Source organism: Ambystoma mexicanum, chromosome 5p, assembly GCF_040938575.1.
Source record: "Ambystoma mexicanum isolate Mex_15411 chromosome 5p, UKY_AmexF1_1, whole genome shotgun sequence".
Taxonomy (NCBI): Eukaryota; Metazoa; Chordata; class Amphibia; order Caudata; family Ambystomatidae; genus Ambystoma; species Ambystoma mexicanum.
Genome location: NC_090930.1, coordinates 150,028,127 through 150,055,073, shown reverse-complemented (window position 1 = coordinate 150,055,073; position 26,947 = coordinate 150,028,127). Strand labels below are relative to the sequence as shown.

The 26,947-nt window shown below is 48.7% G+C and overlaps 1 protein-coding gene across 1 annotated transcript in view; it reads right to left on the bottom strand.

Annotated features, from left to right (window-relative positions):
* Window positions 1-26,947, bottom strand: part of LOC138480805 (cysteine-rich hydrophobic domain-containing protein 2-like) — a 455,363-nt gene that overhangs the window by 103,578 nt on the left and 324,838 nt on the right. Inside the window, exons 4-5 of the mRNA XM_069612551.1 lie at window positions 12,695-12,751; window positions 12,036-12,095 (exon numbers count right to left, since the gene is read on the bottom strand). Of these exons, the coding sequence (XP_069468652.1) occupies window positions 12,036-12,095; window positions 12,695-12,751 (117 nt within the window). The remainder of the gene's footprint in view (window positions 1-12,035; window positions 12,096-12,694; window positions 12,752-26,947) is intronic.

Genomic DNA, 26,947 nt, shown 5'->3' with positions numbered 1-26,947 from the left:
CGCTTCCGTCCCGGGTTCCCCTGTCGCTGTTGTCCTCAGATTTCTGGGCCGCGCTGTATTTGCTGTGCCGCGGTGGGGGAGGGGCGTTTCACTCTCGCTCCGCCGTTTCCCGTCTTACTGTCGGGATTTCGGTCTCCGCTTTTCCCCCTGTATCTGGGTGGGTAGGGCTGCTGGGTGGAGGGGTTGGTGCCCTCAGGGTCGACGCTCATAAGGTGCTAATTAAAGGCCCGGCCGGAGCGAGCTTCACTCGCGTCTCCCTGCGCCGGCGGCCATCTTGGGTCTCCCTGGTCACACTTTTTAACTCCTTCAGTGAGACAGGTTCTGCGACGCCCTCGATGCAGGAGTCGACCACCATCCTCCTCCCTAAACCTGGGCAAGACCCACGAGACTTAGCCTCGTACAGGCCGATTGCTCTATTTAACATTGATGCGAACCTATACTCCAAAATTTTGGCGAACCGCCTGAGACCCATCCTACCAGGGATCATTCAGCCAGACGAGGCAGGTTTCATCATACATCGGGCGGCAGGAGAGAACATCCGGAGAACTCTTAACCTGGTGGACCTTACTGCCCGGAACTCCCAGAAGTTGGTCCTAATGGCCCTAGATGCGACCAAGGCCTTCGACAGGGTGGATTGGACGTTCATGAAAAACACCTTGGGGGCCTTTGGCTTTGGAGCAACATTCCAATCAATGGTACTAGCTAACTATACTGGCCCGAAGACGCTCCTAAGAATCAATGGACACCATTCGGCCCCAATCCCCCTGACCTGCGGGACCAGACAGGGCTGTCCGCTGTCCCCACTGCTGTTTGCCCTGACCATGGAGCCCTTTGTCCAAAGGATCAGACTCAACAATCAGATCAAAGGCCTGAGGGTTGGCCCCTCGCAACATAAAATCGCTCTGTATGCCGATGATGTCTTACTCATGCTTTCAGAAGCCAGCTCATCCCTCCGACACGCTAGAAGAGATAAACAGCTATGGCGAGGTTTCCGGCTTTTCGGTAAACTTCGCTAAGTCTACAGCCTTAAGCATCGGCCTCACCCCGGGAGAACGGGAACCACTGGCTAAAATGTGCCCAACCACGTGGGAAGAAAGGGCGATCCCTTATTTGGGGGTCTATATCTCAGCGGACCCGAAAGACACATAGAAGGCAAACTTTCCCCGGCTGTTTGGGGAACTGGAAGGTGACCTGAAACGATGGATGACGCAGGAGATCTCGCTCCTAGGGCACATAACGGCATGCAAGATGAACCTCCTCCCGAGATTGCTTTACGCCTGCGCCTCCCTTCCAGTGGCGATCCCCGCTCCAGCCCTCCGAAACCTACAGAGGAAGATGTTGAAATTTATCTGGAGAGGTAACAAGGCGAGAATCCCCCTAAAAACGCTATTGGGGGGTTCCAAATTGGGAGGTCTGGGAGTCCCGGACCTACAGGCTTACAGGGTGGCAGCCCAATTAGCGCAAATCCACGCATGGCAGACAATCACAAACCACCCCAGATGGGTGGAGCTGGAACAGTCTCGAACACCGCTACCACTTCGATTCTTGCCACACATCCCACCCCCTCTCCGAACACATTGGGGAGACCTTCTCCTGGCAACTAATCACACAAGTCCTGGGATTGGGCGCTAAAACAGAAGGGGGTCCCGAGAGGCCTGAGCCCTCAATCCCCGGTCTTCTTTAACCCAGCCTTCTCACCTGGCACGAGCCCCCCCAACTTCCAAAACTGGATAAACGGCAGCCTTGAAACCATAGACCAGCTATATGGGGAGGAGGCACCCCTGACATTCGAGCAATGTAAAGAAAAATGTCAACTCCAGGAAAGAGACAGATACACTTATATTCAACTGCATCACTGGTGCACACACCCCCAAACTCTGCAGGCAGCAACACACCCCCCTACCGACCTGGAAGTGACACTCAGGGACCTCCCGGCCCGCTGGAAGATATCTACCCTATACAGGCGATTCTTAGGGGACTTCCTGAGCACGAGAATGCGCTGCATGGCCCAATGGGAAGCTGACCTGGGTCACCCGATAGAAGAGCAGGGTTACAGGTCATTTGGTCGAAAAAAAGGTCGACAGGACAAATGGTTGACGCAATTTGGTCGAAAGACAAATGGTCGAATTTTTTTTTTTTTTTGGGGGGGTGCCCTCCAACCCCCTTTTTTTGCTTAAAACCCAATTTTTTTCCTAAACGAAAACCTGAAAAATATATATAAAAATAAAAATTCGACCATTTGTCTTTCGACCAAATTGCGTCGACCATTTGTCTGTCGACCAATTGTCTGCCAACCAAATGACCGGCCAGCGAAGACCAGACATGGGTGGACATCTGGACCCGGACGCACACCTCATCCACCTGCATCACAAACAGGGAAAGCGCCTACAAAATCATGCTACGGTGGTATTACCCGCCCCTCAGACTTCATCACATGAACCCCCAAGTGAACTACCTCTGCTGGAGAGGGTGCGGTCTCCCAGGCTCTTTTTTCCACATGTGGTGGACATGTCCACGAATTCAGCAATTCTGGAAGACATGCCTGGAGACTGTTGCGCAAATCACTGGGTCGGCGATCCCGCTGGAGCCAGAAACTGTCCTGCTAGGAGCACCGATCCCAACGATCTACCCACGGGCCGGCAATAGAGCAAAATTGCTAAACCAGTGCCTACTAGCCGGTAAAACAACGCTGGCCCGCGCCTGGAAGGGCCCAGAAGGCCCCCCTGATGGCCCAGTGGTGGACGAAACTCTGGGACATACTGGTGGCGGAAAAGGTAACGGCGGCAAAGGCGGGTGCCCTACACAGATTTCAGAACATCTGGGCCCCAGTTCTGGAATATGACCGGCGATTCCCAGCCCTGACCTGTAAACCCATTAACGCTCGCTGGACCCTGAAAGACCAAGAAAACCCTGACAGGGACACATAGTGGCCGGGGCAAAGGACAGACGGCCCTGGAGGGGGAGCCCGGACCTAGGGGGAGGGAGAGGAGGGACACGGGAAAGGGTCTGGGGGTTAACATGCTTAAAATGCCTTAACGATGTTGCAAGTGGTTGTGTAATTGTCATCCTGCCTTGTTCAAAAATAAACAAAGTTTTTAAAAAAAAAGATCCAACAACTTTTCGATCCAGCAGCCCTGCAGGACTGGGTTAAAAAGGGCCAAGATTATTCAGTTGTCAATGACCTACCTTACTATCAAGGGCGTCTATTTCTACCACACAAGGAACTACAAGAACAAGTCATCTCCAATTATCATGAAGCTCTGATGGAAGGGCACCCAGGTATTGCAAAAACTGAAGCTAAAATTAAAAGACAATTCTGGTGGGCCACTTGGCGAAAAGATGTAAAGTCATTTGTACTGTCTTGTGGCATCTGCGCCCAGAACAAAAGTCAAAAGAAGAAACCAGCTGGTCTTTTACAACCTTTAGATATTCCACCCGCACCATGGCACACTTTGTCTTTAGACTTTATTACAGATCTACCGCCATGTAATGGATTCAAAACCATTCTAGTTATTGTGGATCTTTTTTCCAAGATGGCCCACTTCATTCCTTTAAAAGGATTACCTTCTGCTTCAATCTTGGCCAAGGAATTTCTCGAAAATGTTGTTCGAATACATGGATTTCCTTCCGTATTGATCGCTGACCGAGGTAGTCAGTTCATTTCGCAATTTTGGCAGAAGTGTTGTCAATTGGCACAAATCGACGTAAGGTTATCAACCAGTCACCATCCCCAAACCGATGGTCAGACAGAGAGAACCAACCAGACTCTTGAACAATACCTACGTTGTATGCTCCACTAAACCGAAAGTAATTGGAAGGACATTTTATGGATTTCTGAATATGCATACAACAACTCTGTACATTCAGGAACCGGACAAGGCCCCTTTTATACCATATATGGACATCATCCTCGAACCTCAGAACTCGATTCACCCCAGCATTTAGAAATGCCGGCAGTAACTCATCTGCATTCTACTATTACACAAGCCTTTAAAGAGGCAACAAAACATTTGAAACAAGCAAAAGAGAAATACAAGTAAAATGCTGATCAACATAGAAGTGAGACCCCACCATATCGAATCGGAGACCAAGTTTGGCTGGCTACAAGACACATACCTCTGAAAGGAACTCAGACTTTTAATCCTAGATATTTGGGACCTTACACCATTAAGGCCATTATCAACCCGGTGGCCGTCAAATTAGAACTACCCTCTAATATGCAGATTCATCCTGTCTTTCATGTTTCACTTCTAAAACCAGTTCAAACCGGGACAAGATTAACCAAACCACCTGACCCCATCCTAATAGATGGAGAACCTGAATTCGAGGTAAAAAACATCCTAGACTCTAAAATGGTTAAATCAAGACTTTTTTATTTAATCGACTAGAAGGGTTACGGACCACAAGAAAGGTCATGGGACCTAGTGACCACGTTCATGCTCCTCGGTTGGTAAAAAAAATTCATCGGGACTTCCCAGACAAGCCAGGGCCAACGGGAAGGACAACTTTAGGAGGGGCCTTGGGGGGGAGTGCTGTCATGATGCCTACCCCCGGGCATCCGGATCGTGTCCATCAGCCCCAGGAGCAGGCATCCAGATACTCATTAAAACCCCAACAGCCCCGGCTGGGGGCTGTTTGGATTCAGTCCTGGCGCCTTAGGCCCCAGGCTCATCATAGAAAACAGTCCTGGCGCCATAGGCGCCAGGCTCATAGACTTTACTTACCTTATGCAGACCATGCTGCAAATGAGTCCAAGCCAACGTGAGGCCTGGATGGGACTATTTTATCACAGTGACTATTTTTCACTCGGGTGTGGTTCTGGGGAACTTCTTACCTGGGACTACTTTTTAGGCTATTTAAACCACGCCCGAACAGCAGCTCATGCTTCGCGTTATTCTGCATCCAGCAGCGTGACGCTCATCGTGTCTGCAAGTCAGCATCCAGTCTTCTGCCACGCCCGCCTCGAATCCGGAGCTCCTAGACAAAAGGAAAAGAAAGGAGAAGAGGTTAGATCACGGACATTATTTGATTGCTTACCTGATTTCGGACCCAGCACATCTCTGAGCCTAGAAAGGACATTATTTCAGCACGCGTCACTTCGCCAGCAGCAGCGCCGCGTTATACTCACCAGTCCACCGCATCTTTCGACTCGGCGGTGCCTCCATCATTTTCTTCGTCGAAATCCAGCACCTGGGGGGAAAACAAAAGGAATAACAAGGTGAGCCGAGAAAACCGACAAAGACAATCTCTTTGCCACCATAGGCTTACCTGCTTTACCACCGGAGGTATTATTCTTGAATTCGCCGCATCTTCCTATGCCGCACCTATAAAAGGGAGAGAAAACAGCAAGATAAACTCATGCAACTTTTACCGGACAGTGTTTGGTAATACAGACTCTTACCTGAACGCCATCAGCTGCCTCCAGGCAATATTCTTTTGGACCCAGCTGCAACCTAACGAGGGAATGGAACAAGAGTAAACATCGGACATATTGAACTCTTTGAACTTTATAGATACTGGAGTTAATATTCCTCTGGAACTCCTCCAGTACCTTCAACCCAGTGAAGTAACTGGTATCTACGCACCCCTGCATGCCATGCAGGATGGAGAGCTCATCATTTAAAAACATAAGGAGAATACTTCTACGAGTCCAGCAGACAAGATTAGGCGGGCCAGTCCAGACTGTAATTTCTTCACTACGCATCACGTTGGTGGAGACCGCAGCTGTCCGGGTCCGATCGACGTCCCTGTGGGAACCAGGTGAGCGTAACAGAGCCTTGGCGTTTCCCGGACGCCTATTTGGCTTTTTTGGGCAAGAAACCAATAAATGGTCTGCAGAACCACAATACATGCAGAGATTATTCTTTCGTCTGTTTTCCCGTTCCGCATTTGAAAGACGGCCTTGTATGGCCCCTATCTGCATGGGTTCTGGATCGCTGGGAGCCGCCACTGGAGGATCGGAACGCACCATAGGTGGTAGAAAGGGTTTCTTTTCTCCTTTACGGGCATTTCTGCGAGCATCAATTTGTAAAATAAGGTCCAGGAGTTCTGTAAACCCTGTAGGTACCACCGGAACAGTGGAAAGGGCATCTTTAAGATCATCAGACAGGCCTTTGCAAAAGACTGCCGCTTTCTTCTCCTCAGGCCAACTGGTTTCAGCTGTTAACTAATTGAATCTGGCCAAATAGGACAACAGGGATTGAGTTCCTTGCTGAAGACTCAACAATTCCAGGTCATTGGCTTGTGTAGCATATCGCATGTTGAAAACCTTGCTCATTGCTTTTAATAAAGTATCACAGTCGATAATAACGGACTGTACAACAGCGGATTGGCCAACACCGCAGCTGTGCCACCCAAGTATGACAGAACAAATGCTGCTTTGGTAGTTAAGTCCGGAAATGAGCTAAGCCGACACAAAAACTGTAACTGGTACTGATTAACGAATGTACGATATGCTTTAGGTTCACCAGTGAACCTCTCAGGAGGAGCAAGGGGAAATTGTGTGGGCATCAGCACTTGTACTGATTCCCGTGGAGGTAGTGACGACCCTGAACCGGAAGCTATGGCTGCCGGGATATCACCTCCCTGATTTGGGGAAGAACGCATTGGGTCTTGTAGAACATCCATGCGGTGACGCAATGTATCCTGGGCAGTAATCATCTCATTATGTAGATCTGCTATCAATCGTGTAAGAGCTTCCAAGCGGTCTACTACCTCCATTGCTACGGCTTCTGATTCTGACATACTGCCCTCAATTCAACTAGAACAAGTACTATACCAAAAAAGGATACAGGTGGAGTAGCATAAAGGATACAATATGGATCCGAATTCTTTCTTCTTAACCTTCACTAAAGTATCCTCAGGAGAGAATCCTTTCCATTGATTACACCCGCTGCCCGATAATTAACACGGCCAGAGCGAGGAATCGATTGAAAGGATGAATAACTATGCACATTCTCCAATCTGTGTACAAAGAAACATAAGGTAAGTAATAAGAATATTCAGCTAGCCTCCTTTAATCCCACTAATGCGGGGGAAGTTAGTAGGAAACTAATCCCGAACGGAACGAGGGCCGAACTAGTGTCGGGTAGGTGCACTCTGGATAGCGTCCTTTAGTTCGGTGCACGAAGCATAACACAACATAATCCTGGTATCTCCAGCAGGGTGTAATTGGAGGATTCTTTGGTTGGCAGTACGTAGATCACCCCTGATTAATATTGGAAAACAAATAATCCTGGCATCTCCAGAAGTTCAAACAGAAAATCTTTCTCTAGTTTGTAGTGCGTTATTCACCCTTGATGCTTAAATTGGAAATAATTAATCCCAACCGGGACACAGTACTGATGAGTCTCAGTGAGTAAAGTACTTGGACAAGGAACTAAACAATATGCTGTATATTCACTCCCGTAGCTCCGAGAGTAGCATTGAAGGTTATAAGCGAATGACAACACACAGCAGCAGACATGTGTTAGAAGTATACTTACGGCAGGACCCATCCATGACTAGTAGGGAAGGACTCGGATGATGAAATGGTAAGGCGAAACACCTCCACGGTGAGCAGCAATCGGCATCGGGAAACCGCCACGAGGTGCAGCAATCGGCTTTGATGCTCAAGTCTCAGGAATATAAGCGTGGAGAAAGATCCAGAATCCAGATATTGAAGCATGAAAATTCCGTAGAGACTTGGAAGCGGAAACAGCTTTCAGAAACTTAGGGCTGAAGCACGCAGTCCGAGCAAAATCAGACCGCCAGCAGGAAACAAAGTTGCAACAATCAGAAGCGCAGGGCGCTTAGAGAAAAGGACCTAAATACGTGCCAAGGGCACGTGACTGGTGAGCCCAAGGCGCGATCACGTGACTTTAGGAGCAGGAATGCAATGCCGTTTAGCGGGGAGTTTGGAAAATAGACTCCACCTGTTATAGAACGGTCTTGCTGCTGTTCTGAAAGCATATGGACTCCTGCTACCATATGCAACAGGTGAGTGAGGCATGACATTTGTATGATCCAGACTACACTCAAAGGGATTTTCCGGTTACTTTAGATGAGCCCAATGACAAACTGGTGGCAGCATTTACTTTTTGATGATTTTTACTGTACTTTTTGTTAGGCTTACCACGTTTGGCTTATAACAGTGGCTAGTGTCCCAACATGGCCGTGTCACAAGGTTCAGTTGTTTGTTCCATGGCCATCTTGTCCTGTTAACTTCTTCCTGCCCTGCCATGTCAGGGAAATTCTTTTATGGTCATGCACTTGCCCAGGAAAGCCTTGCTTTTTGCGGGCTAATGCAGGGCAATGTGTGCGTTCTCAGGAAGTGTGTGGGACTGTCTGGTCCCAATCCACAAACTGATTGTGTATGTCTAGGGAGTATACATGTGTTTCACCATTAGTGGGCTAACTAAGGCGTGACCATGTGGTCCTTCAACTACGGCGACACCGAGAAATCTAGTAAGCTGTGGAGCCAACACGGTACAGCTGGGAGCCGAGAGAGAGAAAATCACAGAGAGCATTCGGTGAGAAGATGCAAGACCAACACCCCGGGAACGGCCAGTGATGTACCTACGATAAACAAGGTAACAGGAATCAAAGGAGACCTGGTAGAGGTTTGGTTAATATTGAAGAGTACTTCGGGAGTACTCTCTCTCGTCACAGTAATTACTGAGAAGCTATTAAGCGTTTAGAAAGCCTCAGGAGTAATCTCCCTCTTGACAGGAACTGTGTTAAAAACATCACAAGTAAAGACCCTTGTATCAGTAACAATGATAAAGACATCATAAAGGAAGAGTACCTCAGGAGAAATCTCCCTTGTCACAATCACAAGAGAGACATTCAGAACCAAGGAAATTACATGAGTGGTCTCTTTAACAGTAGTAATGTCAAGAATAGTGCAATTAGTCAATAACACTTCGGGAGTCATCTCCCTTGTTCCATTGCTCAGGAGGATGCCCAGGGAAGCCTGGGACTGCATGTTGTATTGAAAAAGGAAGACATTATGGACAATTGGTCAAGCCAAGAAAAGTCCCTATGATTAACTACAAGGACTCCTGAAGGAGGTCAGCAGAGACTATCCGAAAACAGCCTTTAAGACTAATACAGTTTGACCAGGAGAAGGGAGTCATTCTCCTGGTGTCATCTTTTGTTGAATCAGAAGCTATTTCAAAAGATTCAGAAAACAGCACTAGAGCTGAAGGGAGCCATTCTCCTGGTGACCTTATTTTGTGTATTGAGTATCTTTGGTTAGCGGTAGGGTCAGAGTAGGAGTGTTTTCGGACAGAAGACTGACTTTAGTTGACAACTACCCTGACGACGAGCACCCAAGTTAGAACTCAGTTAGGTAGAGCAAACCCTTTAGCTGTAGGGAAGGAAAGGTAATTTTCCTTTTTGTTAAATACAAATCTTTAAAATGCCAACCCTTTTGTCCAACTCCTTCTGACTTACCACACTGCCTCCCCAGTTAAGAGGAGGTTGATGCTGAGGAGGCTCCAGACGTCTGAGATAGTTATTGCTATGCTTCAGGAAACCCATTTGCTCCCTGCGGATGAGATTTAGATGAAATATAGAGCCTTCCGCAGGCAGTATTTCGCCACTGCGGGGGGGAAAAAAAGGGGTGGCCATACTGATTGCCAGGGAGGTCCCTTTTCTACTGGGCGAGTTACTGAAAGACCCAAAGGGTAGATGACTCCCTGGTGATGGGAACCTTGATGGGTCTACCAGTGACATTAGTTTCACTAGATCGTCCTAATGAATAGCAACACAACTATTTGGTATCCCTGCTCCCTGTCTAGGCGGAATTTATCGAGGCAGGATCGCATCTGGGGGTGACTTGAACCTGGTCCTGGACCTGGCTGTGGATAAAACGTTGCCCCCCACACCTCTTCCCAGGGGACTATAGACTATCTCTGGCATTGATGAAGGTTTTACAGGAATTGGATATGGTAGACATCTGGAACCTTCCCCATGAAGGGGAGGTGGAATTCACATTTTACTTGCATAGCCGTAAAGGGTTTTCTCACATCGACCTCCAATTGCTATCAACTTTGTTGATTCCCTTTACTTTAACGCTGTCATAGGCCCTAGATTGTTTTCTGACCATTCTTTGTTATCACTTCACTTAAGGGGTTTTAGGCCTCATCCCCCAACAAGGCACGATTGGAGGCTTTATGACCCTCTCCCTCAAGGATCCACTGATGTGGGGGCAAATGGCAGAGGTTAAAGCCAAATTATTTCAGTGAGAATGACATGGGCGGGCTATCATCCGGGGTAGTGTGGCCGTAATTAAAGCAGTGGTAAGGGTAGAATTCATCAGCCGCACATTTCGGTGCCAGGGCTCGCAACAGGATATTATTAGAATCCCAAGTAAGGGAACTTGAGATTGAGCATGCCCATGACAAGATGCGGGAGGCACTGAGGGAGTTGAGGCTAGATCCAATCTTGATGCCTTGATGGCTTTTGAGACTGCCAATTCCCTAATCCGAACAAGACAGTCGTATTATTTCAGTCAAACAAATCTATCAGGTTTCTAGCATACAAACTGAAGAAACAGAACACCAGAAATAGTATTCAGGCAGTCGGTGATTGGAAGGGGGTTCCTTAGGCATTCGGAGCCCGAGAAGCTTGACGTATTTTCAGAATTCTACGAATCATTGCTTAGGTCAGAAGCTTTGGTATTGGAGACACAGACCCACTTTTTAGATTGGTCCTCCGTTCCTCAACTCTCAGTGAAGTTACGATCCTCATTGGAGGGTATAAGGGGAGAAGGCTACTAAGAAAGAGAGATCAGAAACGAAACCGATACTGATTTTTTCTATACCGAGGATTCCCGGCCTGACGACGGGGAATATTCATGAGCATGTGAATCCATGCCAGACCCATGCTGGAGAATGACATCTACCTACATATGTGGTCGACATGCAAGAAAGCTCAGATCTTCTAGCGGGAGGTTATAGCCCTTATAGGGGAAATTACCAGGTCCCTATTACCTATGGACCCATCTGTAGTACTCCTCAGTGAACCACAAGATTCGGTGTACCCCCTGTGTGGTCCCAGACCATCCCCAATTACTCAATTGCTGTTAACAGCTCTGATAACTTTGGGCAAGAATTGGAAAAACAGAGGGACCACAGGTGAATGTCTGGTGGTATGAGATCTGCGAGGTCGCAGCCGCCAAAAAGGTTTGGGCAGTGGTTCAGAGTCACTTTCCCAGACATGTCAATACAGGACTCCCCCTGCACGCATTTTGTGAGAAATACCCAGAACGCTCTGTCAAGCCACAAATGTTACAGCACTTCTTGCTGATTTAGAGATTTTGGGCCTCATGACGAGTTTGGCGGTAACCCTTAAATCCGGCGGTAGCGCAATTACCGCTGGATTTAAGGGTCCCCCAAATCACGGGTTTGGCAGATTTCCCCCCCAGCTCTCAGCTGGGGGGAAATCCGCCGAAATTTTGCACTATTACCACCGGCAGGAAATCCACGGGCGGTAAGAGCGTGAAAATTCCCCATTCAGCCCAATGGGGAATGGGGAATTCCGAAATGGGCTCAGTGGGGAATGGGCAATACCCGTTCCGCCAAACCCGTGATCCTGCGCTATTAGCGCCGGGGGGGTTTGGCGGTAGGGCTATTAACGCCAGCGCTAATAGCGCCGGCGTTACCGCCCAACTCGTGATGAGGCCCTTTAAGTTTAATTGGGTTGCTTGAGCTTGGAGTCAGGGGCGTTGGGGGTTTGGCCGCCTGTTGTGCCACTCTGCACAGTCCCTGTATCTTTAAATTACCCCTGCTGCACTCGCTGTACTTTAAGATTGTTAGCTATAATGAGAATACACCCAAAGGCAAGGCTATTCGGGGCTTATGAATATTAAAGAAAATATTAGGATGGAGAACTTAAAACTGTACGCATACACATTCATTAGGGGAGCAATATTTGTTATATGAAATTGAATGTAATAACTTAGTGCACCACAAGAAAATGTTTGGAGCACTTGCATGGGCACCCTGCCCCCAGCTAGTCATGTGCGAGTGTACAGGCATAGAAATACTTACATATTCCATCATATTGCTATTTTCACATTTCCTTCTATTCAGCTTCCAGTGCAAACCAAGCTGCAAAAACACAATGAATATTTAAATGTACTTAAGAAAACCTAGAAAACAATGCTTTGGTTAACAAATTCGCTTTTAAGAAATGCTGGTGAGCCCTGAAATTAAAGAAATGATTTGCAGATTTAGCGGTAACATCCACAGGCTATACTCTTGCATGTCAAAATTGTAAATTCTGGACAGTTCACTTCAATGCTGAATAATTATTATCTGAAGAAAACGTTCATAAGAGTTGGGCAATATAGGTCTATAACCAAGATCAAAGTCTGAATATCTATGGAAAACATAACACTCGTGAACAGGGCTACCATTATAGCCCTCTCTTTAAAATGCTCCTTTCATCCACAGAACATTTAGATCAATCTTCCTCACGTTGACCACAATGTGCCGTCTCTTAAGAGATAAACACTATGGAACAGACTCTGCTGTAAGTCAAGCTATGTCTCTATAACAAGCCAGCAAACAGAGGTGGCAACTTTGAAAATTATATTTAGAGGTATGGACAAAAATTGTATGGGGCACCAAGCAAAGTGATAGATCTTCTGACTAACAATTATAATCAAGAGGCAATCCCTTTTCCCCAACACTTTATTGATAATCACCTTGTGGTACAATCTGTGATTTTCCCATTCTAACAACTTCTGAATTGATTTTCTTGTCTGGAAATGAGAAAAGCAAACATGTATTAGTCATCTGATGCATGTGTATAATTAGAAATGAAAGCTCATTCTAATAATATTTTATTTAGATAGTGATGAGGCAGAATTCAAATTTTTGGGGATACTTGTTGCCCTTTTTGAGGACCCCTTAACTTTTTTGCCCCCTCGCCCCCTTATTGTTCTATAGGAACTCTTGTTCTATAGGAACTCTGACCTTCCACTGAAGTCTCTAGTCCACCGCAATTCTTTTTAGCATATGCTTACTTTTAAGTTGTGCTTACGAACCGAACACATACTGGCCTTATATTTCAGCACCTACAGACCTTAACTGATTGTCCTGTCCCCAGGGTATTTGTCTAAGACCCCCAACAAATAACTGGTTGGACTCCCTGTATTTGCCTGAACAATCAACGGAAAAATAAATCAACACACCAGTTAATACTCATACCCCATCTGTCCTAACCAGTCCTATCTCACCAAAACTAGTCCACTCACAAGGAATATCAGACAATTTCTTGTAAATCTTGGAATCTTTATAACCATAGCTGCATACACTGCTGCACTGAATGAGCCCTTTATATAACCCAACTCCTGATAAATCATCTCATCTATATAGTCTACAAGCTAATTAGTTTATAGCATTCTTAGAACAGTTCCATAATCTTCCAGCTAACCAACGTCAGGGAGAAAACAGTAATAAGATGCCTAGAAACTGCAAAGATAGCAGAAGCAGAAAGGAAGAAAGGACGAGGGAATTGGAAGCAGCCCACGTTACCTCTTCCGTTCAGTCATGCGGAGACTGTACAGGATTCCCACTACCTCACCTCAAGACACTAGTGATGGCTTTTATCTCCAGATACCTCCTGAAGCACCAAGATGAACCAGGTTACTATGAACAAGCATTGTTCCGAGAAACAGGACTCACCAACGACCCAACACCCTTGCCTACATCTACCCTGACAACCATCCAACCAAGCAGAAGTCTGGACCCACAGGAATCAATGCCTGTTACTCCCTACATCACTAGAACACCTCACACAATAAACCACAAGCACACCACAGGAACTGATAGATGTGCCAGACCCCAAGAAGAGTTTTCTAGCTGCTTTAAATCTAAAAGCCTTTACGCGGAGCCCTGGGAACCCACAAAACATAACTTTTAACACCCGACGTCACTCGTCCACGCAGCCGGACCAACCCAGAAATGACAGGCACAAGATGCCACCTGCTGCCTGCAGGTTCTTTGTCCAAGCACTCCTCAGGCATTTTGTACCTTCTATCCGAAGACAAGATAGACTTACTCTGCATCACAGAAACTTGTCTCTCTGATGATCAGTCGCTGGTTATACACAACAATATCCCATCAGGCTTGGAGATAATCTGTGTTAATAGCAAAAATAGTAGAGGAGGAGACATAGCTATAGTGCACACAGACTCCTTCCTACTTTCAACAGCTTTGATTGACATCATCCCAGACTGATTTTCTCACTCTGTCCGGCTCCATCTCTCCCACAGTTGCACTAAGCTTCCCTCCTACAGAAGTAGACCTCCCTCCTACAGCCCACAATATTGCACTAGACTTGGAGATTTCTACATCTGGATCGAGAAAGAACAGGATGTTATTACAAACTCAATTGGAGCAACCTTGCCAACTACATCTCAAAGAGATGGGCAAGGGTCCCATTCAGATAGCTGGACACACTCTAGATGGCATTTTCTGTGATAAAAACATCACTATTGTCTGCTCCACAGTTCACCTCACTTGGGAAGATCACTTATCTATCCAGTTCACAATATTCACTGAGACACCACACCTTGCAGTACCATCAGTGCCACTTAAAACCAAGATAACCCAAAAAGATAGCAACAACCAGAAATGGTTCATTCCCGAGTTCGAGACTATAAAAAAAGAAAAAAGAGCACTTGAAAGGAAGTAGCAACAAGATAAATCTGAGGAAAATAAACACATGTGGAGACAAGTCAATAAAAAATACAGAGACAATGTAACAATAGCAAAGGCTAACTATTTTAACAGGGAAATAGAAGCCGCAGCTAATTCTACGAGTAAATTATTCAAAATATTGAAAAATATAGAAACCAAAGATGCTCACTCCTCCCTTCCTACCATCCAAGGAAGACTGCGATGTGGCACAAGAAGCTTTAGCGAAAATTGAAAAAGCAAGACAAAATCTAATTAAGGCTAGGAATGTTCTGAAACAGGAACACCGGTTAGCGGACAGTATGTCAGAGGAAGGACTGGAGAATTTCAATTTTTCTCCTATCACAGTAGGGGAACTAGTGGAAGTCAAGGGGCACATGAAACCCATGACGTGCGCAAAAAACTTACTACCCGCTCACATCATACTTGAAAATAAGGAACAATTCGCCCCTATTCTGGAGAGAATTATAAATGCCTCTTTCAAGGAGGGTACAGTACCTAAAGAAATAAAAAAGGTGCCAATTACCCCACTGGTGAAAAAAGTGGGTTTGGATCCTAAGGATCCAGCGAACCTCCGTTCCATCACACATTCTAACTTTATACTTAAAATAATGGATAGAATTGGCAACTTGCAACTACAAGAATATGTAGAGCAAAAGGACGTACTACACCCACAACAATCAGGTTTCAGGGCTTCTCACAGCACTGAGGCTGCAATGTTGGAGCTCCAGAACCACATGTTGAGGTTGATGGACAGAAGAAAAACAGGGATTTTGATGCTGCTGGACCCAAGTGCAGCTTTCGATCTGGTCGATCACAAATTGTTAGCAAAGGCCCTGAGAGATAACGTGGGTTGTTCCAAAGTAGCACTAAGGTGGCTAGTGTCCTTTCTCACCGACCGCCAAGCTAAAGTACATTGGGGGAATAATTTCTCTGACCCCATTGCAATAATATTTAGAGTCCCTCCAGGTGCGAGTCTCTCACCTATGTTGTTCAATATTTATATGCGTAGTCTGTGCCAAATCCTGGTGAAAGCTGGAGTGTTTTTAACAAATTATGCGGACGACACGCAGTTGGTCATTGAATTAAAAGGAACATATATCAAGGATAGTGAGAAGATCGCATCCGTCTATAGGGAAATAAATGAGTGGATGCAGAGGAACTGGATGTGCCTTAATGACACAAAAATAGAACTTATGTTATTTGGACACAGTAGCTCTCTCGACAAACTGGGAATTGAGTACGGGACTTTCAGGATAAATGAAGCCAAACTCCAGGTATCAAACCAGGTAAAAACCCTGGGAATGATGGTAAACTCTTCATTGAATGCAGAAGCACAGGTCTATTACCGACAAAAAACCTCAGCTTAACATCTACGGCTAATGAAGGCCATCAGCCCTTTCCTGTATGAAGGCAACATAGCCACAATAGGCAGGGCTATTGTGCTATCAAGACTGGATTATGGCAATGCTCTCCTCGTTGGAGCAATGGCTAAAGACTTAGGGAGATGTCAAGTTTTAGAAAATAATGCTGTAAGGATCGTAAAAAAACTAAGAAGATGCAAACACATCACCTCAGCTAGACAATCGCTACATTGGCTCAGAGTTGAGGAGCGAATTAAGTTCAAGACTTTGACACTCGTCCATAAGTGCATTTTTGTTAAAGCTCCCAGCTACCTAAAAAACTGATTGGAACGGTACGTTCCACAGAGACGGCTAAGATCAGAAGGCAAAGGACTGCTTATAGTGCCCAAATACAAGCTGAAGAGAGGGCTGGGCAGATCATTTGTGGTGCTTGCGCCACAGCTGTGGAGCAGTCTTCCCCAAGTCCTAAAATTGGAAGAAAATCATTTAAAATTTAGGAAAACTTTGAAAACTTTCTTGTTTAAGTGAAGTACCTCATTAGTTGGACTATGCTACCACTGACGAGTTAGAATTGGTAGACACTGTGGCAGTGTAGGTATGTATGTTTGTCTATTTAATGGTGTTGTTTGTCAAAGCGCCCCGATGCCCTCGGGCTGCCGGCACTATAGAAGCAGACAAATAACACATAACATAACATCAAAAGAACCATCTTCCATGACTAGACCGTGTAAACAAATACACATCTCCCTACTAGAAAGGCTGGAAGCCACCAAATCTACCATCACCGTGTTTCCCTTACAAAACCTTTAAAAAATCCCAAGAAAAGAAACAAGCTAAATCCTTACCCCCAAACTAAACTACTTAAAAAAAGAAAATCAGAAACTAGAAAAAAATCTGGAAGTTAAAGAACACACTAGCAACATTTACGCCTTTACAGAGGTGAAGTAGTCAAAGCAAAGAAATCACACTAGTCCATAAAATTTATTTGATGCATCACACATTTGGGCAATGTATAAGATCATCAGAGGATTCAAGAGCCAAACAGCCTGAAAGTCAACCCCTACCCCTTCACAGGAGCTCAGTGACCACATTGCTGTACACTTCAACCAAAAGATCCTCGACATTCAGAATCACCTCGACAATAAAGGATGCTTGCACGCTCATGGCATCAACAGGATTCCACCAACACATTCCTCTCTATTGTCTTTCCACCTTCTCGCTGCAGAGGACCTACAAGCTACAATTGATTCATGCAATCCATCTGCATCTCGTGAGGATACCTGTCCCTACAATCTTCACAAATCCATCATGAAATCTCCAGACATAGTAGACATCTTCCTGTCCCTCCTCAAAGACTCCATCCAGACTGGAAGAGTCCCAGCTCAGTTGAAAACTACATACTTCAGAATTCTGCTTAAAAATCCCATAGCTGCCCCATATGACCCAAACAGCTATCGCCCTATCTCAAACAATGGTTTCATCAGGAAACTTCTGGAAAAATGCACACATGGTCAAATCTGGGATTTCATCAAAACAAAACCCCTCTTGATGAGGCACAGCACGGATTGAGACCATCTGGAGTACAGAACTCTCTGTGCTCCACCTGGGATACAGCGAAAAATAATGCAGATGAAGAGTGCGCTCATCCTGCTAGACATCTCAGCTGCTTTGGGACACAAAAGACTGGAAGATATTGGTATTAAAGAAGCAGCTTTACACTGGATCCCCTCCTTCCTCACACCGAGAATAGAAATCAATATCTTGACTACAATGGTTTTAGGGAGTAGGCTAGTGGCAGCTGTAATTTAGTTTTGGCTTCACCTGGGGTGCAAGCAGATGTACCGCATTAGTAGGCCAATGTACCTTGTTGGTAACCGAAGACCACGAGGGAGGCCTAGAATGGCTGGATTGCATGTGTGGACTCAATCTGAGCCTAACCATGCACCGTCTATAGTAGTTTGGATTGGTTTAGATCAGCCACTAAGTTTAAATAAGGAACAAGTTACTTACCTGTAACTGTTGTGCTCCAGCATGGGTCTGGCATGGATTCACATGCTCATGAATATTCCCCGTCGTCAGGCCGGGAATCCTCGGTATACAAAAAAAACAGTATCAGTTTCGTTTCTGATCTGTCTTTCTCAGTAGTAACCAATCACTGGTCTCTGGGTCATACTGCCCCCAGCCAATGACTGCCCTCTCCCTAAGCCCCGCCCCTGGCAGCCATCCTCAGATATGGTAGCAAGTGAAGTGGCAGTATGACCAAGTGAAGAGCCGCAGAGGGGTAGGCGGGAGGGTTCTCATGTGAATCCATGCCAGACCCATGCTGGAGAACAACAGTTACAGGTAAGTAACTTGTTCCTTCTCCAGCATGGGGTCTGGCATGGATTCACATGCTCATGAATATAAGAATACATAGCAGTATACACATGCACAATCACGGGAGGTGGCAAAAGGCTCAATATCAAGCAATACAACAACTCAACATTAAGCAACTCTTTCCTCCTCATCAGGCTCACCTTAGGCGAACAGGTTGCGCAGCACTGCTTGGCCGACTCTGGACTCCTCCCTGGAATCCCGGTCGACGCAGTAGAATCTCGTGAAGGTGTGCGTCGACCTCCACGTAGCAGCTCTGCAGATGTCAAGCAGGGGCACACCAGACAGAAACGCCGTAGTAGCAGTGATCGGTCTGGTCGAATGGGCCCTCGGACGGCCTGGTAACGGTCGGTTTGCCAACCGGTGACAGTGCATGATGCAGCCGGAGAGCCCTCTGGAAATGGAAGTCTCCGAGAGAGCCTTCCCTTGATTCACAGGTCCAAAGTTCACAAACAGCTGTGATGTCTTCCGAAAACTCTTTGTGCGGTCCACGTAGAACTTCGGCGCTCTAGCTACATCCAGCTAGTGCAGAGTCCTCTCAGCCGGCGACAAATGCGACGGGAAGAAAACTGGCAACACCAAGGGCTCGTTGAGGTGGAAGACCGACGGCACCTTGGGCATGAAGGAGGGGTGCGTCCTCAGCACCACCCTCGTGTCGTGAAAAGTCAAGTATGGAGGCTTGCAAGACAGGGCCTGCATCTCTCCCACTCGTCGTGCAGAGGTGATGGCCACGAGGAATGCTGTCTTCCACGACAGAAACTTCAACGGCACTGAATACATAGGCTCAAATGGGGCCCCCATGAGCCTAGTCAGCACCACGTTGAGCTCCCACGCCGGGGCAAGGCCTTCACCGGCGGGAATGATCGGAACAGTCCTTTCATAAATTCCTTCACCAGTCGATGAGACCACAAGGACTCCCGTCCTGTAGTTCTGGTGTAATGTGGGACGGCAGCCAGATGTACCTTGATGGAAGCGTGAGACAGGCCAGCCTTGGCCAAGGACCATAGGTACGGCAATACTTGAGGGGCTGTAATCCGCAGAGGGTTAATCTTCTGTGCACGGCACCAGACAGAGAACCTCTTCCATTTGTGTCCGTAGCACTTGAGAGTTGAGGATGCCCTGGCCTTCGCAAGAACCTCTCTGCAGTCGGCTGGGATGTCGTATCCTCCAAACTCTAGTGCTGCAGGAGCCAGGCCTGCAAGTTCAGCGACTCTGGTTCGTGATGAAGAATGGCGCCTCCTTCTCGAGAGAAAAGATCCGCGTCCGTCGGCAGCTTGACTGGTGTGGACGCTGACAAGTCCAGAAGGTCCGGGAACCAGATCTGACACGGCCACGCTGGTGCGACGAGGATCATCCTGCACCGGGACCTCTTGAGCTGGTTGACGAGGCGGAGTAGCAATGGCAACGGCGGGAACGCATAAAGGAACAGGCCGTCCCAAGGGAACGAGAAAGCATCGCCCATGCTCCTCGGTTGGGGAAACCTGCTGGCGAACCTCCGGCACTGAGTTTGCCGCCGTCGCAAAGAGATCGATCTGGGGTTCGCCCCATCGTCGGAAGAGTCGGTCCACTTGATCCTGGCGCAGTTCCCACTCGTGGCACGAGCGCAGCTCTCTGCTGAGTGAGTCGGCGATGGTGTTTTTTATCCCTGCCAGATGAAAGGGTACCAGAAACATCCCTTGGGCGACGGCCCAATGCCACAGATCCTGGGCTTCCCTGGATAGGGCAGGGGATCTGGTTCCGCCCTGCTTCCCAATGTAAAACATTGTGGTTCTGTTGTCGGTGAAGATCCTCACCACCTTGCCCTTGAGGGACGGAAGGAAGGACCTGAGGGCCCAGAACACTGCACGGAGCTCCAAGATGTTGATGTGGAGAGTCTTCTCCTCCGGGAGCCAAAGGCCTCTCGCGTGGAGACCCCCGGTGTGCGCTCCCCAACCTTCCAGGGAGGCATCCGTCGTCACTGTCACCTGGTGGGCCGGGGCTAGGAAACCTGTTCCCGCCGTCAGAGGAGAGCGGACACCCCACCATCGTATCGCCTGACGGAACGCTTCGTCGAGCGGGATCCTGTCCTCGAAGCTGCCCGTCGTCTGGATACAGTGGGCGTCGAGGAATTCTTGCAAGGGCCGCATCCGAAGTCTGCAGTGGTGCACCAGATAAATGCAGGAGGGCATCATTCCGAGGAGGGACTTGATAGACCTCACTCAGGCCACGTCCGTGGCCAGCAGACGTTGCACCTTTCCCAGGATGGTCCTTATCCTTTCCTCCGACGGTGAGGCCCGCCGCGCCACTGTGTCGAGCTGTGCTCCCAGAAACAGGGCGACTTGCGACGGGACCAGGTGGGATTTTGGAAAGTTGATGGAGAACCCCAGGTCCGTGAGCAGCTGGACGGTCTTCACAGTGTGTTCCACGTCGAGCTCCCTTGTCCTTGCCCATATGAGCCAGTCGTCCAGGTAGGGGTAGACGTGGATCCCCTGCAGGCGCAGCCGCGCCACCACCAGTGCTAGTCACTTGGTGAACACCCTGGGCGCCGATTTTAATCCGAACGGGGGGGCCTTCAACTGGTAGTGCCACCATTTGACCACGAACCTGAGGAACTTTCGGTGTCTCTTTAGAATAGGGATGTGGAAGTATGCATCCTCCAAGTCCAACGACGACAGGAAATGCCCTCCTCCAGCTGTCCCAGGACGTGCTGGAGGGTGATCATCCGGAACTTCTGTGCCTTGATGTATTTGTTCAGTCGTCGCAGGTCCAGGATGGGACGCCATCCTCCTGTCTTCTTTTTTACGAGGAAGTATCTTGAGTAAACTCCAGAGCCCCGAAGCCTCTTTGGAACGAGCTCGATGGCACCTTTCCTGAGCATCGCCCTTACTTCCAACAGCAGTTGAGGGATGTGATTTTCCTTTCTGGCCACGGGAGGAATGCGGGGGCACCTCTTGTGGAACTCGAGGGCGTGCCCCAGGGCCAGGGCGTCCAGCACCCAACGGTCGGTGGAGATGGACTCCCACACGCCGACGAACTTTGTCAGCCGGCCTCCCACCGCGGTGCTTCGGCGACGGCCCGGCTCGACGGTCGGTTCAATCTTGCTTGAAGGCCGCTTTGCCTCCTTGACCACCTTGGCGACGACGGCGGGATCCACCTGACTTGCCGCGTCCCCTGTAGGCCTCCTGCGACGAAGATCTTACCGCTTGACGGTACGTAGAGGAACTGCTGCCGGCTCCCTTGGAGGCACCCTGTCTGCCTCCGGAGCTCCGAAAGGACGGCCGTCGCTGTTCGAGCACACCCAGTGCACGGGCCGTCTCCATGTCCGTCTTGATCGCCTGAAGGGACTCATCAACCGCCTTGCCAAAAAAGGTTGTTCCCATCGAAGGGCATGTCCAAAACCTTGGTCTGTACGTCCTGGCGGAAATCCGTCGCCTTGAGCCGTCCTCGTCGTCTCAGGCAAACGCTGTTGCCCAACTGACGGAAACCGGTGTCGGCGATGTCCGTAGCCACCGTAATGGCGTGGTCCGAGGCAATCTCACCTTCCTGTAAGATTTCCAGGGCCTCAGACCTCTTGGCGTCCGGAAGGAAATCCAACAGAGGGGCGATCTTGAACCATAACTCCCTATCGTAGCGGGCTACGATGGCCAGGGCGTTGGCCGCCTTGATGGACGTTGCTGCAGATGAGATGACCGGTCGTCCCATCGCATCCAGCTTCCTACCCTCGCCGTCCGGCGGGGAGGTTGAAGTCGAAGCCGATGCCCCACCCCGCTTTCTTCTTGGACGCCGACGAAACGACCGAATCCGGGGTAGGTTGCGCCCTAAGGCACAAGGGGGCAGCGTCGGGGACCCGGTACTTCTTCTCGTACCGGTCCCTCTTCGCAGGCGCCGTGGCAGGGTTCTTGAGGAGGGCGAGCCCCTCATCCCAGATGTCATCAAGATGCGGTACGGCCAGGACCGTCTTCCTTTTAGCCTCGCGCCGTTGGTAAAGGAACCCTTCCTTCTTCTTTTCTTCGGGGCAGAGCTGGAAGAGCTCGGATGCCCTGGAAATCATAGCATGGAAGGATCCAATCCCGTCGGGCGGGGACACCCGGGCAGGGGGCGACGGGGGACATGTCCCGTCGTCGCCTCCGTCGTCATCCGTACCCGTCGTAGTCATGTCCATGCCTGTATCATCCCCGTGGGTAGTGGACCGGGGGGGAAGGCAGAGAAGGCCGCAGAGGCGGGAGAGGAGGCCTAGGATGCGTCCTCCTCCTCTTAAGTGGTGGGATCTCCGAAGGTCCTGGCTCCGGTTCCCCCGTCAGGTCCGGCTCAGGTACCTCCGTCGGGGGAAGGGGCAACCTAGTCCTTCTCTCCGAGCATAAGGACTGGATGGCTGACAAAATGGCCGCCAAGGTGTCCTGCGGCGCCGGAAATGACGAGAGCGAGGGCTCTTGAGGAGCCTCGTCTGCGTCACTGTCGCCCTCGTCGTCGCCCTCATCGGGATCCCTCCCGATGGGCTGGGCCTCCTCCACGACTTGGATGAGCTCCTCTTCAGAGGTCGTGTCCGTATCCACGACGGCCACCAACCCCTCCCCCACCCTTTCCAACAAGGACTTTGTGGGGGTCTTCTCGATGGGCCTGAAAGACGACTCCCTCCGCGGTGGCAGGGAAACTCTGGCTCCTGAGGGCGCCTCCACTGGTGTAGCCTCCAGAGGCTGAGCCAGGGCCGCGGCAACATCCTCAATCGAGGTCTTACCAGGGTGAATTAAGGCCAACGTCACCTTCTGTACGCCTGGGGCCTTCACCTTGGGGGGAGGGTCCGAGCCTCGCTCCCCCTCTGCCGGAATCTTCAAGATCGACCGGGGCCTCTCCAGAAGCTTTGCCGGGTTCTCGGACTTCCTCTTACCTGAGCCAGAGCGTTGGCTCGTGGTCGATGGCGCCGGGGAGGATGCGCCCTGCCTGGCAGCCAAGGAGCCCGACCGTTCGGCGCTCCCGGTGCCCGCGGTGCTTGGCCTTTTGTTGGGCCCCCGTCGCCAGAGCACCCTCACAGGACTTAGAAGACTGCTCAGACTTCTTTTTCTTCTTCTCGCCTGGCGGGCTCTTACCTTCCAACCAGTTGGAGAGACGGAGGTGGCGATCCTTCATGGTCCGCTCCGACATGTTCCCACAAAACGCGCAGTCCTTTTCCTTGTGCGTCTTGTCCTCATGGAGACAGTAGAGGCATAATGATTGCTCGTCCTCCTTGAAAACGTTCTGAAGCTGGCATCCAGGGCAGGTCCTGAACAGCTTCCGGGCGTCGAACTCCCTTTCTCCTGGGCCATGTCCGAGGTAGGTCTCGGAACTTCTGGAATCCTCCAAAAGCGTAACTCGACGAAATCTTCACCCTTGAGGGGCATAGAAACTCCGAAACGGATCCCCGTTGATCGGAAGTAGAAACGGTGGAGCTTGAGGCTCTATTTAACCGAAAAAATGAGAAAATCTCCTGAAAAAAGCGCGAAAATGCAGCAAAAGCTCGAGAGCTGCAGCACGAGGACTCCCAACACTTGAACGTGCGGTAAAAATCTGAGAATGGCTGCCAGGGGCGGGGCTTAGGGAGAGGGCAGTCATTGGCTGGGGGCAGTATGACCCAGAGACCAGTGATTGGTTACTACTGAGAAAGACAGATCAGAAACAAAACTGATAATGATTTTTTTCTATACCGAGGATTCCCGGCCTGACGACGGGGAATGTTCATGAGCATGTGAATCCATGCCAGACCCCATGCTGGAGAAGCCATGTACATTCTGTGAGTGTGCATGAAAGTTTGCTAGTGTTTGGGGATAACCGGATTGGCTGGGCGGCTGGTGGGTATGTTTATCGAGAGGAGAGACCTTCATCAGTTCTGATGGATGTATGCAAGAATGTTATTGTGAACTACCTGTGTCGTCCTCTTCCTCCTCATCATCATCCTCCTTGAATGTTGGGCTAGGAGATCTGTGCTGGGACCGTCTCTGCCGTTTGACAACTTTGGTAATCTGCCTTGATGGAGGAATCGTTTGTCGCCCAGAAGGATGTTGGAACCCCAACAGCCCACTGCTCCTGTATGTTTTCGCCATCCTGGGTCACCCTCTCTGTTTCCGTTGTGGTCCCCCTTTGTCCGTCAAGCTGCCGGAATCTGCATGGCAGGTTTTTGAGCCAATTTAGCATTTTTTTTTCACTCCTGTCTCATGGGTCGCCGCTTTTCGTGAAGGCTGTTTGTTCTTTTCTGGCATCTGGGTTATCATTGGTCACACGTTCATGTCCCTGGGTGACTGGGATTTGGGTTGAAATACTGTGGCTGAAATGTTCGAGGGAGGAAAGACCGAAAGCAATTTTTCTGAAAATAAGTTTCGGTCTTCTCTCCCCTTAACATTTCAGAGTTTGCCCTTGACCCCACACCCCTACTTACCTTGCTGTGTTCCGCCGACTCGCTGTGTCCCTGCAACGCCTGTTCCCTTTCACTTCCATGATTGGGAACCGGCTGCGCGGCCTTCCCTTTTTAAAAAAAAATGTTTTAACAACTTTTTACGGGAACGGCTGCGGGGGACACCACTGCAATCCTCACGCACCGCATAGTAAACAAGGGTGTAGGGGACAGCCCCACAGCCGAATGGGGGATTTAGTCAAACTTTTCGGCCGTTCGGAATTTTCAAACTGCCAAAATTTGGCCAAATATCCCCTTGCGGGATTTTATATACAGTCTTTTTGGGTGATTCCGGGAGACCGGATCCTCCAAACCACATCTGTAACAGAAGAGCAGTACCCGCCAGGTTGTTTCGGTTTCCTGAACATTCTTTTTGGGATGCACTCCTGCAAGTATTTATCCCTGCGCACTGGGTTATTCCAGATACTCAAAATAAGGGGTCATTCCGGTCTGTGATCGTGGGGTTATGAAGTTTTTCTTCAACTGCATTTTGCCATTTGTTTGCATTCGCCTGAATCTTGCTTAGCTGCACCTCTTCCTGGAGCTGCAAGGTTTCAAACCTGGCACTGGAGAGGCCAAAGTCTGAAAGACTGATATTTTATGCCGTAACAGCAATTATGTGTGTAATTATATGTATTTATAAATGAGAAATGCTTGGCTACAATGAATAATTGTAAAGTATTACTGTAACTATAATCTAGGTTTTGGTGGCCTAAGTATTTTCTTTTTCCCTCCCTATTGGTCCTACATTTACAGTTAAATGTGCATTTGAATTACATACAATACTATGACCTAGAGGTATAGGAATAGTCAGACTTTGGGCCTCATCACGGGTTTGGCGGTAACCCTTAAATCCGGCGGTCGCGCTATTACCCAGCTCTGAGCTGGGGGGAAATCCGCCGCAAATTTGCGCTATTACCGCCGGCATGAAATCCGCGGCCGGTAAGAGCGCGAAAATTCCCCATTAAGCCCAATGGGGAATGGGGCATTCCCGAATGGGCTCAGTGGGGAATGGGGAATTCCATTACCGCCAAACACGTGATCCGGCTCTAATAGCGCCAGGGGTTTGGCAGTAGGGCTAATACCGCCGGCAGTAATACCGCCAGGGTTACCGCCCAACTTGTGATGAGGCTCTTTGTCTAGTATTGGCATCTGGGGTCCTCTTTAAGAATGTATTACTTTGTGCTGATTGTAAGGGTGTCGAAGGAGTTGTCAAGGATATGGCATGATGTGGGTTATAGACTTATTTTGAAAATCACAAAACCTAACTATCCTGATCTCTATGAAGGGTTTTCCTGCCTCAACCTATGAAAATAAAGAAATGTCAGAATGTCGTCAAATGATAATCCATCTTTGTCCAAAACCTTGCTTCTATCCCTTACACTTAAACCTAAGAAGTTCTAAATAACCAAGTTCTTCCACCAGGAGAATGCATCCCTTCTCCTGGTATCCGGTAAGGTAAAAGTCCAGGAGAATGTCTCCCTTCTCCTAGTACACTCCGAAAGTTCAAAGCAAAAGAAAAAGTTCTCTCACCAGGAGAATGCCTCCCTTCTCTTGGGTTGTCTCCTATTGGCAAAGGGCTGTGTCCGAAACAATTGTAGCTCCGGCCGAGCTTTCTTCACTAGGCCCCCTGAAGGCTTCCGTGGACCGAACTTCTCTCCAAATATCTTCTTGGCATGGGACATTATTCCCCATGAACAGTTTCCTTGAGATTTGATAAGTGGTCTTTTGACTACCACTGCGAAGAGGAGATACTTATCTGATGCTTTCTTTATATTCTTGGTTGAACTTTAAGTAAGTGGATTTAGGATTGCCACTATGAAGAGGAAATAATTATCTGTGGTTCTCTGTCTTCCAACTTGGGTCAGTGGTCTTATGTCTGACACTGGTGATGAGAAAACCTGCCTCTGTTGCATTTTCTCAGCTTTTTTAGGGTCAGTGGGTTTATTGCTGCCACTGCGATGAAGAGGCTCTCCTCGGATGCTCACTCCACATTTCCCAATAGTTTGGTTGTTACTTCTGGGCCAAGGCAGAGACGCTCAAGCCTGCCTCCCTTCCACCCCTATGTTCCATCTGGTTCTCTTGTACCTCCTGTTAGGGGAGTTTTCCCAAAGTCCACT